Source organism: Olea europaea, unplaced genomic scaffold (assembly GCF_002742605.1).
Source record: "Olea europaea var. sylvestris unplaced genomic scaffold, O_europaea_v1 scaffold1753, whole genome shotgun sequence".
In the NCBI taxonomy this organism is placed as follows: Eukaryota; Viridiplantae; Streptophyta; class Magnoliopsida; order Lamiales; family Oleaceae; genus Olea; species Olea europaea.
Genome location: NW_019235250.1, coordinates 54,044 through 66,691, shown reverse-complemented (window position 1 = coordinate 66,691; position 12,648 = coordinate 54,044). Strand labels below are relative to the sequence as shown.

Genomic DNA, 12,648 nt, shown 5'->3' with positions numbered 1-12,648 from the left:
CGATCATCGATCATATCTTTCACTCCACTATTAAGTCAATATAAATCGAAAACTCCTTTTCGACTTATGAGTACACCTTGGCCAAGGATTTCATCATTGACTTAATTGAATGAAACGCAGATCATAATCTCCTACTATCTAAGAGTGACGAATCCTTTATTGATAAATCACAACCTTCATACGATTCTTGACGTACCCGAACGATGTCGTATTAGCGGCCCTTTTCAGAGCAACATCCAACACCGCCAAAGTATGACTGTCCTCATATAAGGTACCATGACGACCTCAAGTCAAAGGACCAATTTCACTACCGAACGTTAGAGATTAACCACCGACACTCAGATAGTTATCCATGTGGAATCTCTCGACGGGTCTCCAATGTTTTGTTCTATAACAAACATCCACGTGTTCATTTAAGTGTCACCACTCTTTAACTTGTGAGATCAGCTACTTACTTTACAAGTAAGAAATGCCACACGTGATGGTCTATCCGTAATAACGATATCCGTATCTCGTTATTACTTACGACCACGGATGATTTAAGATTCAATCAGATGTAATTTGTATCTCACAATCACAACTCCTTGTGATTAATAAATTACAAATATTTGAATTTACGGACTCTATTATTTATTTAATTGTCTATTAATTAAATAATAGATCTGCCATTTAATTGCATTAATTATATATAAAAGTATTTATGTCCAAAGTCGATTGGACCTAGGGCATAATACTTACAATAGAGAACAGAGATGCGCTTCCTCTTCACTCCTTAAGACAGTTTTATCCCTGATATTGTTTCAGGAAGTTCTTGTCATTCACAAAAGGCTGAATCAAAATCAAAGGCTTTATAATTTATCAACACTTTCAGCAATATGCTGGGTTTGTCTAATGAAATTTCTTTATCTAATAGTCCTTGATTACCTTGGTTCATTTACCAGGAAAGAATCCGAGTTTCCAGATTGGCTCATTCAGCAGCACTTAGGTTTATTGATGGTATATTTTTAATCATCTTGGTAATGAACAAGTTGCTTTGGCCCTAAATTGTTGTCAATATTAGTATTTGATTTTCTTTTGCTTGTGCACTGGTTGAACAAGGTTTACACCCAGAACTGCCTAAAGATCCAAGTGGACCTGGGGAAGAAGATCTCGATGCAGATATTCAAAATGGGCTCCCAGAAGAGGCTCGAGTAGCAGGGTTTCAAATTCACCCAGACAAACTTGCACCCATTGTTGCTACGTACGATATCAAGACATTAATAAAACTTAAAGGAGTTGAAGGACTCTCCAAAAAATTGCACGTTACACTGGATGAAGGAGTCAAATCAAGTGATGTGCCTGTCCGGCAAAATGTCTTTGGTTCCAACCATTATACTGAGAAACCTTCTAAAAGCTTTTGGATGTTTGTGTGGGAAGCTTTACATGATTTGACACTTATCATCCTTATGGTTTGTGCTGTGGTCTCCATCGGTGTGGGGCTGGCCACTGAAGGGTGGCCGAAGGGCATGTATGACGGGTTGGGAATTATTCTAAGTATACTTTTGGTGGTGATGGTTACTGCAATTAGTGATTACAGGCAATCATTGCAGTTCAAGGAGTTAGATAAGGAGAAGAAAAAGATTTTCGTCCAGGTCATAAGAGACGGAATTCGTCAGAAAGTCTCCATATATGACCTGGTTGTTGGGGATGTTGTCCATCTGTCCATTGGAGACCAGGTTCCAGCCGATGGAATCTTTATATCAGGGTACAACTTGTTGATTGATCAGTCAAGCTTGACTGGTGAAAGTGTGCCAGTAAATATATATGAAAAAAGACCTTTTCTTTTATCAGGATCCAAAGTTCAAGACGGTTCTGGTAAGATGCTGGTGACTACTGTGGGTATGAGAACTGAATGGGGTAAGTTGATGGAAACTCTAAGTGAGGAAGGAGAAGATGAGACACCACTACAGGTGAAACTAAATGGTGTTGCTACTATTATTGGTAAGATTGGACTGGCATTTGCTGTGACGACTTTCTTAGTATTGACTGTCCGGTTTTTGGTGGAGAAAGGACTTCACCAAGAATTTACCAAATGGACTTCTGGTGATGCTCTGACGCTTTTAAATTACTTTGCTACCGCAGTGACTATAATTGTTGTTGCAGTTCCAGAAGGGTTGCCCCTGGCCGTGACGTTGAGTCTTGCATTCGCAATGAAGAAGTTAATGAATGACAAAGCATTGGTGAGACATTTGTCTGCCTGTGAAACAATGGGTTCTGCCACTACCATTTGCACTGATAAAACAGGGACATTGACCACAAACCATATGGTAGTGAATAAAATATGGATTTGTGGGGAAGTAAAGGAAGTAGAAGCTAGTGGACAGAGGGCGACATTAGATCCAGTTATATCAGAAAATGTAATAAGCATTCTCTTGCGGGGGATATTTAATAATACAGGGTCTGAGGTGGTCAAGAATAAAGATGGAAAAAACTCCATCTTGGGTACACCAACAGAATCAGCAATATTAGAATTTGGATTGCTTTTGGGTGGCGATTTTGATAATGAACGCCGATCCTGCAAGTTGTTGAAGGTTGAACCTTTCAATTCAGAAAAGAAAAAGATGTCTGTGCTTTTGTCTCTTCCAGATGGAAAAGTCAGAGCTTTTTGCAAAGGTGCATCTGAGATTATACTAAAAATGTGTGACAAGATGATTGGCACCAATGGCGAAACTCTTCATTTGTCTGAAGAACTTGTAAGAGATACCATGAATGTTATCAATGGATTTGCTGGTGAAGCTTTGCGCACTCTATGCTTGGCCTTCAAGGATATGGACGATGGGTTTCAAGAAAATAACATCCCTGATTCTGGCTATACGTTGATTATAATAGTGGGAATCAAGGATCCAGTTCGTCCTGGGGTAAAAAAAGCTGTTAAAACTTGCTTAGCAGCTGGAATTACCGTGCGAATGGTCACTGGTGATAATGTTAACACAGCTAAAGCGATTGCTGAAGAATGTGGCATACTTCTCGATGATGATCTTGCCATTGAAGGTCCAGATTTCGCCACAAGTCTTCCGATCAGATGTGTCAAATCATTCCAAAAATAAAGGTGGATAATATATGTATACTCATAAAATGAGGCAATATGTGAAAATTATATAGTGTCTTCTAAAGTGTTTAGATTGTGGGTGTAGGTAATGGCTCGGTCATCTCCTACAGACAAGCATGTTTTGGTAAAGAATTTGAGAGGCATGAAAGAGGTGGTTGCAGTTACTGGTGATGGGACCAATGATGCCCCAGCTTTACATGAAGCTGACATTGGGTTTGCCATGGGCATAGCAGGAACCGAGGTCAGTTCACTTGCTTTGTTGCTGCAATAGTTGGTTATGCCTTGTATTATTTTCAAATTTCAGTCTCCAAATGATGTTTGTTATTCATTTGGTCTCCTTCTGGAAGAAATCAATATATTGATAATCTTGAGTTATTCAGGAAAATTTGAAGTTTTTGGAACATCACTGACTAATTCCTAGTTGATCTAATCTAGAAGCCTGCAATGGATGTTATTCACCTATAGATGATTTTGGTTTTCTTTTTTGCCTTGTTTTATGAATTGTGATTTTTAGACTTCTGTAATAAGTGATCATTTGCAAAAACCACAGTATTTAGGTGATAATAAGTATGATGGCTGGAGAAAATCAAGTGCATCCTAATGAGTGGTATTACGTATGGCTTTTTTCACTATCCAGATGCTCTTAATTACTATTTTTTCCCTCTTATTGAAAATAATGAATTTTTTTAGGTTGCAAAAGAAAGCGCTGATGTAATTGTACTGGACGACAATTTTGCAACAATAGTGAATGTAGCCAGATGGGGGCGTTCTGTATACATAAACATTCAAAAGTTTGTGCAGTTCCAGTTAACTGTGAATATTGTTGCTCTCATGATCAACTTTATATCTGCATGTGTCTCAGGTAAGTTTAGCTGTACAACTGGCTTTTCATTTCTTCAACGTGCGCTTAACGTGAAAAAGAAAGAAGTAACACACCCTAACATGTATGAAAACTAAAAGTTACGTAAAAGTAACTATTTCTAAATGACATGTGAGCAACTTTATCCATTGCTATCAATTTCAGGATCAGCTCCCCTTACGGCCGTTCAACTGCTTTGGGTCAATCTGATTATGGACACTTTAGGTGCACTTGCACTGGCCACTGAACCGCCACATGAAGGATTGATGAAACGGCCTCCTGTTTTGAGCACTGAAAGTTTCATTACCAGGACCATGTGGAGGAATATCATTGGTCAGAGCATTTATCAGTTGGCTGTTCTTCTAGTCCTCAATTTTGTTGGAAAGAAGTTATTAGGATTTAGTGGTTCTGATGCCACTGCAGTACTCAATACTTTCATATTCAACACTTTCGTCTTCTGTCAGGTAAATGTCTCCATGACTTGATTTCCACGAATTTTTGTCAATATTTTTTCATTATCATCATGTTCGCGGAAATAAAAACCAGCACCAAAAAATATGTAACATCAAGAATTCTTCCTTCCCTTTTAAGAACATCCAGTAATTTTTTCGCGCTGTATATATATGTTGTTTTATTGTTCGAAGACAATCTCGAATAGAATGTCATTTGTTTGTCCACTACAAAAAGAATTGACTTGAATTCAAAATAGAACTTTGTACCTTTGAGAGTCTTAGTTTGTGAGACCGTCATGGACATTTTGGTGGGAGATTTCGGTTCAAGAACTTTGTACTCTTTTCAGGTATTATCCTCTAGTAGGTATTTTGTAGAGTTCGGGATTGACAACATGGTACTCTTTACCATTCACCACTTTTGTTAAGTACTAATTAGCCCATAGTAGTAGGCAAAGTGTCAAACCAACTAAATTCCTTGTGTTTGATTATCTCATATATTTCCCTAAAATTCCAATACTGGGACTTCCGTGTAACATATACTCGTTTCATGATAATTTTATTTTCTTCGGATTTCATGGTTTCATTCAGGTCTTCAATGAGATAAATAGCCGCGACATTGAGAAGATAAACATTTTCCGTGGAATGTTTGGAAACTGGACATTTACAGGAATCATCGCATCCACAGTCATATTCCAAGTTATTATAGTCGAGTTCCTGGGCACTTTCGCCAGCACTGTACCATTAAACTGGCAGCTTTGGCTTCTTAGCGTTGTACTCGGGGCAGTGAGCTTGCTTATTGCAGTTGTTCTCAAGTGTATACCTGTTAACGAGAAGACTAAAGCACAACATGATGGTTACGAACCGCTCTCGAGCGGTCCAGACCTTGCTTAAAGGAAGGAAGGGTGGAGCAAGGCTCGAATCTCCTACTTTTCCCTTTAAGCAAAAAGAACTAAATATCAGTACATGAATTGTTTCATTCTTCATTATTTCGAAGTCTTTCGTCAATGTACGACTTCTTCCTTTCTGCTTGATCTCTCTTCAGTTTCTTCACCGACAAGAAGTGTATAATGTCAATAGCAATTATATGAGAGTTTGCATCACCTACAAAGTTTCTTGAATCAAGCAATATAATTTGTTCATCGCGAATGATCCCGGTTGTTGTCTACATTTTACCCTTTTGCTCCACCACTTCAGTCATTTCTTGCTCAAGGAGTCATCGCTACAGATACATCTTTCCTGCGCAAAATAAGAAAAAGAATTAAAAATTAACATGATGACTTTCAAACTAAAGCCACACATTAACAACACGAGCTACAGAAATCCTTCTTTGCCATTCTATTCTATAGTCCTTCCCACTTCTAAGTTTTTCTACCAAGATCGGATCATTTTTTCTAAACGCCTCTTTTGAGTATACCATCTAAAGAATAAACAATTCAAGAACTTATTTTAGATATTCTTTTCAAGACCCTACCAAAATTGCAACATGGGGATTTCACCAAAGGCATAGAAAATTCATCTTTAATGGAGTCCTCTAAACCCTCCGAATCACGATCAAAATCATTTGATCCCTTGAAAATCTTGTCAATTAATTATTTGCTAGAGCTCGAATGTGCACACAATTTTCAACCACTTCAAATTACCTTGAAACAAGGTTAAGCGTCAATAATCTCGTGAATAAAATGGACTTAACTTGTTTTCTCGTCCACCAGTAAATGATCTAATACGTTGATTGGCCCTAATAGTACCTGCAAACTTGCTGTTACTATTTGGGAATTCATATCTGTGCTCCTAAGACTCGTGTTAAGAGGTCCACAAAGTGTGTGGACTACGTAGCTATATTTGTGCATTCTTATCAAAGCTTGATAAATAATAACACGACTAACTCGACAAATTAACGAAGTTAGTCGAGCACTCAACGGACTAATGAAGTTAGTCGAGTGCTAAGCTCTTTCAAATTGATTAAATGTCAAATTGTACTAAAATTGAATCAAATCGTTCATCTCATTTGATAACATCCAAAAACTATATAGTTTGTGGTTCAATTGTTTCCATAAATCAAATAATTTTTAACAATGCTCTTAAGGAATCGTTAGGTGTGAACCTTGCACTTTAGGAATAACAATAATTCAAATGGGGGCGTGTTCAGTTGGTTGTAACTACCACCCTAATGATATATCATAAGAACTACTCATTACATTGAAAAAAACAAATAATTAACTATTACTTTTACAATAAATAAATAAATAAAAAATCAGCTTAGATATTAATTATTTAATTATCAAACAACCATTTTACTAACTTCATTTAATTTCCTCTGCGGTATTGGACTTTGGCGGTATTTGTTATGCACTTCTGGGACTTTTGACACTTGAGAGGAATCTTTTTCATTCTTCGATTGACTTTTAAATTTGGACAAAATTTACTCTTTATATTCTTGTTTAAAAGATGTTTTCATTTAGATCTATATCCATTAATAGTCTAAAAGTACTGTTACAGCAGACAATTAAATTAATAATATACTAATCTCGTATTTTAATCTAATGTTGATTGAATCGACCATGAATCAACGCCAACAAATTGAAAAATGAGTACTCTCACGAACAACTCATAAATGATCAAATAGGTCGAGCCTAACACGTTTCTACAAAGAAAAAAAAGAGAGCCAATAATGATATCCGTTTTAATAAAACTAAATTAAATTTAAAAAATAACATAAACCATGTAGATTTATAGTAACTCGAAAATGTTAAAGGATAAATTTCATATTGATTAAATATCGAAATATAAATTAATATACACGGATCACTATTATAAAGTACACACGACTAACACGAGTATAGATACTCATTATTTTTATTTTTCCGATTCTTTAAATTTTATAATATGTTATTTGCACAAAATTCTAATAATCGAAGAAAAAAGCAGTTACCTAAATCTGTAGAGTTAATTTAATAAAGTCATTGAAATTTGCTATAAATTACTATTTGCTCATCAAAATTTAAAAGGTTAATCTTTGTTCACTAAACTTTTTTACATGTAGTAAGCTCACCAAAATTTTAAAAGTTACTTATCGCTCACCTAAATTTGAATAAAATTATCCATCAATCATCCATATTATTTTCATGAGTGTTATCTATTGTAAAGTTTAGAGAATAATGAGTGATTTTATTCAAATTTAAATGAACATTGGGTAGCCTTATAAATTTCAATAAGGAAATAGTAACATTTGACAAAAGTTGAGTGAACAATAAGTAACTTTCTGAAAATAAGAGACCAAGTAGTAACCTATAATAGAGTGGAGTAATCATTCATTCAATTATCTAACCTACAAAGTGGGGGAAGTGAAGTGGCACACAGACTACAGCAGCTCAACAATGGAAAAGCTAATCTCTAAGGACTTTGATTTGCTGCAAAACGACCGGTCGGAGGAGAACCTCTTGCGGTGGCGCAAAGCCGTCGGAACAATCGTCAAGAACCGCCGCCGTCGCTTCCGGTACGTCGCTGATCTCGAAAAGCGATCTGAAAATAAAGAACGGATACGGAAACTCAGTGTACGTATAATTGGATCCTCTCTCTCTCGAACAGATAAAAGGTTTTGGATTTTATGCTCTTACTTCTTCACAAGTTTCTTTTATTTGTATAATGCTAATAGAGTCTTGTGATAATTTTTTAGAAATCACTAAGTTTTCAGTATTGGAAAATATAAATCTGGCAAAACGGTAGACTTTTAGAGGTAATGGGATTTTTATTTCCGAGTTTAATTCACTTGAAAAATATGCCTAATATTTCTGGAAATAAAAGTTTGATTTTATGCTGCTGTATACGAGTTTCTTTTGTTAGGAAATGCCCGTTAAAAATTATAAAAACAAAAAATTTGATTCATTTATGCAAAATTTTTGGTAATTAATGAGGTTTTTAATGAACTAATGTTAATAAATTTTCCCAGGATGTAAAGTACAATTACTCATTTTGTGTGTTTGGAGTCATTTTTCCGTAAAGCATAAAAGGAGCCTTTTTCCGTTTGTTCTTTTTGAAATCTGCAGAATCTAAAGGTTTTTTTATTGCTAATCACTTTGGGTTTTCCATTGACCATTTCTTTTATCTTAAAATAGAAAGACGAGAGTTCACGACGTCACTCTTTTTAAGTTTTCAGCAAAAGAAGCTAACTTTGGCCCACCCACTCTTTAAATGAACGTTTTTAATTTAAAAGGTATAGTTAAATGTATTTAAAATGTTTTAATTCTCAATCTAGGAAAATAATAAAATAATTGAGAGAAAAGTTAGTTAAAATAAAATATGGAAAAAAAATAATGAATATTTTTTAGAGTAATAACATTAAATGTTAAATATAAATAGTTTTTTGGAATACTTTGAAATTTCAACTCGATAGAATATGTTTTTTAAAAATAGAGAATCTCTTGAAAATGCTCTAACAGAGCTAATCAATAATATTATATTTTAAATTAGAATTGTTAAATTTTGAGGAGCTTTAGTTTCAAATTGATGCCATATTTTAAGGCCTTGTTTGGGCCCGATTTTTTCACTCAAAAAATTGATTTTTTGACCGTTATTTCACTATTCCAGCCATCATATTTGACTTTTTCTCTCACGGGTGGACCCCACTTTTCTCCCAACGATCAAAAAATCAATTCTCAAAATCACTCCCAAACAGGCTCTAATTTGGTCCATAAGTAATTTTTTGTTTGTCAAATTGGGGTTTTAGATTTTTAAGCAGTAGCATATGGTACCTGCAGACACCCATACTTCGATATAGTGTAGTTGATTGATGTGGTTAATTTTATTTAAATAATTGGATAACATTAGTCAAAAATTGAAATGAATTATTACGCTTACTTTTAGAAATTATAGAAAAAAAAAATATTTGAAGATATGGCTGCAATATCATGTACCCATGTGATTCTAAGATGTACATCGTGGTGAGGCCGGTGGCCATGTGACAGAGATTGCCTTTTATTAATAATATTTTATTACTCTTTGTTTTATAGTAAGCCATAAAAAGTTTTCTTTTGCCAAATGTCTCTCTCTTTTGTTTTTTTTTTAAAGTCTCAAATCAACATTACAATAAATGTTCGTTTACTCTCTGTGGCCCCTGAGGCCTAAGAGTTGTTATTTTATAATAGGTGAATGGGACACATAATTTTAACGTGGGACCTTTTTGGCGTGTACTGTGCAAAAGTCAGAGGACGAAATTTCCTCGAAATTTCTTGGTGACATTGATGGAATGAGGAAAAATATTTAAGAAATAATATCCATCTCCTAGTTTAATTGAAAATAAGGCGTGGATCTCTGTCCATTTTAGACTCATCTACTTTTGTCTGTATTGGCTTCATTGTCATACCTATCCTGCCAGATGGCTTCACCTATATTATTATCATTTTTGCTACACATTCTAGTTGACATAATGTGGCACAGAATTTTACAATTGATTTCTCTGGCACGTAAAATTATCAATGACAATGGGTACAACTTGCATAATTCAATTCTATTATTATAGTTTGTATTGCCTGGACTGTGTTAGATGATTGGTGCCGTGGGGACCCTTGCAATAGGCTCCACGTAGTGGTTCCCAGCTAATTTAAGAGGTGCCTCAAAGGAAAAAAGTCTGATGGTCATTTTCTTGAAATTGTCAAAATTATTACCAATTTTTTGTTGGTTAATCATGACTAGTTGACGTAGGGTGCAAGAGGAAAATTGTAGGAAAAGGGAAAAGAGGAGGAGAGGAGAAAGCAGGGGGAAAAGAGAGAAGAAGAGGGCAAGGGGAAGAGAGAAATGGAGGAAGACTATATTAATTATTCATTCATTCAGAAGTTGTTTTATTACAATGCAAAAGAGTCCTTCATATAGGGTCGGAAATATTCTATCTTAAGAAGGAAAATATCTAATAAAAGCAACTAAATTAAACCTAATTATAATTCCTAAAATACAGATTAAAATTGGAAACTGAACATAATAATATTCCTTCTGATATTGCATCATTTCTCCCCGGCTGAAAGAACTCGACTCCGATAAGATAGACTAGTACTTCATATTCCAAGGAGGTCGATCTTTTATCTTCACCAAATGCTTGTACTGGACCTTGGGCAGCATCAACTTGTTAAACTTATGTCAAGAAGGGCCATCTTTCGTAAGAACCAAGTACCTGAACTGATCATGTAACATCAACTGAATTTACAAAACATCCCCAAGAACATGACCTGCCCAAGGGGATGATCTCTTTGTCTGACCAAATATCGATACGAAACTTCAAAAAGCAACCGCTTATGTAACTCATCTATAAAGTCTTCAATTGATTGTTCATAATGAGTAGTACAAGGATCTAACAAAGTAAACTAACGTGCGAAAACAGGTGAGTGCAACAATGGTGGCGCGGATGTAACCCAATAAGGAAACAATTCTACTATATGGAAAACAAAACTCTCATGTAAGTGCGATGACCAATCAAACAGGTTAAGTTCAAGTGAAAAATTCAATCTTTTCTTTACACTGTGGGAAAAGTGTTTGAACGAACAATGACATTGGACAATGTGGTAAACCTCATAAACATCACAAAGTGGAGGTAAAATCATATCAAAGTCAATGTATCATGCAACACATTAGGCAAGATCAATGTCGGCACGTAATTGAAGTTAGATGGATTGTTTGACTTAGGTGGTAACACTATAGAAATTTCTTCATCCTTGTTATCAGAATATTCAATTGGTTTAGCAATGAAAACTTCATTATCTTTCTCAAGAGGATGACAACTTGACTGGGGAGGTGATTGTTTAGATTGTGATGATATACCTAGCCTTTAACATGCTCGGTGAAGATGAAATGATAAGTTCCATAAGTTAGCTTGTTGGTAAGTGTCACCTAGAGATTGGAATGCAGGAATATCATTAGGCAAGATTTTAAGATTCAAACGATCAATAAATCTAGATGTTGTAATGTGGGGAGCCTCGTAAATATAACAACTGTGCAATAACTTTTCGAAATATGCTAGATATTCCCCAACAGTGGATGTACATTGTTTATAGTTTAAGAAGAATTTATCTAGCAATTGAGATCAATAGTACACGGGAGCGTATTTATTACTTAAAATTTGTTTTATCTCATCTTATAGAGTGATAGGACGCTGACCTAGTTAATTAATGTTATGCAAAAATACTTTCAATAACATCTAGCAGATGTGACCAGTGCCATATCAGCATGGCAAAGACAACGGGAGTCATTTAAGTTGTGAAATTCAAAGAAATTTTCAAGACCATCAAGCCAATCGAAAAATGAGTTTGGTCCATTGAGACTATCAAAATTCCATAATTGGAGTTCATGTTGTTCAGAATAAGAATTTATGTCCCCAATAAAGGTCCTAGATGAAGGATAATTGTATTGATAAGTGGAAGGATGTGGGTAAGGTACCTGATTTTGGTAGTGACCAAATGACGTGCTATAGCTATTATATGACATTTTTTTGTTTATTTATTTATTTATTATTATTATTATTATTTTGTTTTAGCACATATGTCCCTATTTTGTTCTGATTTTTAAATTAAAAGGCCAAACACCTAAATGCGGTAGGTCTGCACTATGGCTATATGTCCCTATTTTGTTCTGATTTTTAAATTAAAAGGCCAAACACCTAAATGCGGTAGGTCTGCACTATGGCTATATGTCCCTATTTTGTTCTGATTTTTAAATTAAAAGGCCAAACACCTAAATGCGGTAGGTCTGCACTATGGCTATATGTCCCTATTTTGTTCTGATTTTTAAATTAAAAGGCCAAACACCAAAATGCGGTAGGTCTGCACTATGGCTTTCTAACGGATGACGCTGACGATGACAAAGTAAGGCAGGGGCACCAGCAGAGTGATGGTTGATATTATAATGGGCTTGTTAGATTAGGGGTTTTGGCTATGGATTTATGGTTTCCGCATTGCAGTAGTGAGCTTGGTTCGGAATGGGCCATGTGGATAGGTTGGATTGGGCCAGGTTTTGGTAAATTTTATTTTGGTAAATTTTAAGGTTGAATTAAGAGGTGCGAGTGGGCCTCGTGTATGTGGGTTGTGGATTTTATAGGTTTGCGTAATATGTGCGTTGGTTTAATGAATTTCGATATATAAACTGGGCTATGTTTGGGAAAAGGAAAATATGGAATGGTTTAGGTTTAGTTTAATTTTCTGTAGATTGGGAATTTCTGGACAGTCACAACATATATATATATATATATATATATATATATATATCTATAT

At 35.2% G+C, this 12,648-nt stretch overlaps 2 protein-coding genes and 1 long non-coding RNA gene across 3 annotated transcripts in view; 2 read left to right on the top strand and 1 right to left on the bottom strand.

Moving 5' to 3' along the window:
• The window catches only part of LOC111377979 (calcium-transporting ATPase 4, plasma membrane-type-like), a 10,534-nt gene extending 5,112 nt beyond the window's left edge, over nt 1-5,422 (top strand). Inside the window, 7 exon segments of the mRNA XM_023001140.1 lie at nt 942-996; nt 1,099-3,033; nt 3,036-3,088; nt 3,174-3,329; nt 3,779-3,950; nt 4,113-4,411; nt 4,988-5,422. Of these exon segments, the coding sequence (XP_022856908.1) occupies nt 942-996; nt 1,099-3,033; nt 3,036-3,088; nt 3,174-3,329; nt 3,779-3,950; nt 4,113-4,411; nt 4,988-5,290 (2,973 nt within the window). The 3' untranslated portion in view covers nt 5,291-5,422.
• A 2,303-nt stretch (nt 5,423-7,725) lies between these two features.
• The window catches only part of LOC111377999 (probable calcium-transporting ATPase 9, plasma membrane-type), a 10,155-nt gene continuing 5,232 nt past the window's right edge, over nt 7,726-12,648 (top strand). Inside the window, exon 1 of the mRNA XM_023001159.1 lies at nt 7,726-8,057. Within this exon, the coding sequence (XP_022856927.1) occupies nt 7,774-8,057 (284 nt within the window). The 5' untranslated portion in view covers nt 7,726-7,773. The remainder of the gene's footprint in view (nt 8,058-12,648) is intronic.
• Nucleotides 9,458-12,604, bottom strand: LOC111377980. The gene is made up of 2 exons (XR_002699795.1): nt 12,187-12,604; nt 9,458-12,112 (listed from the first exon to the last, which is right to left on the bottom strand). It is a non-coding gene; the product is annotated as an uncharacterized LOC111377980 (long non-coding RNA).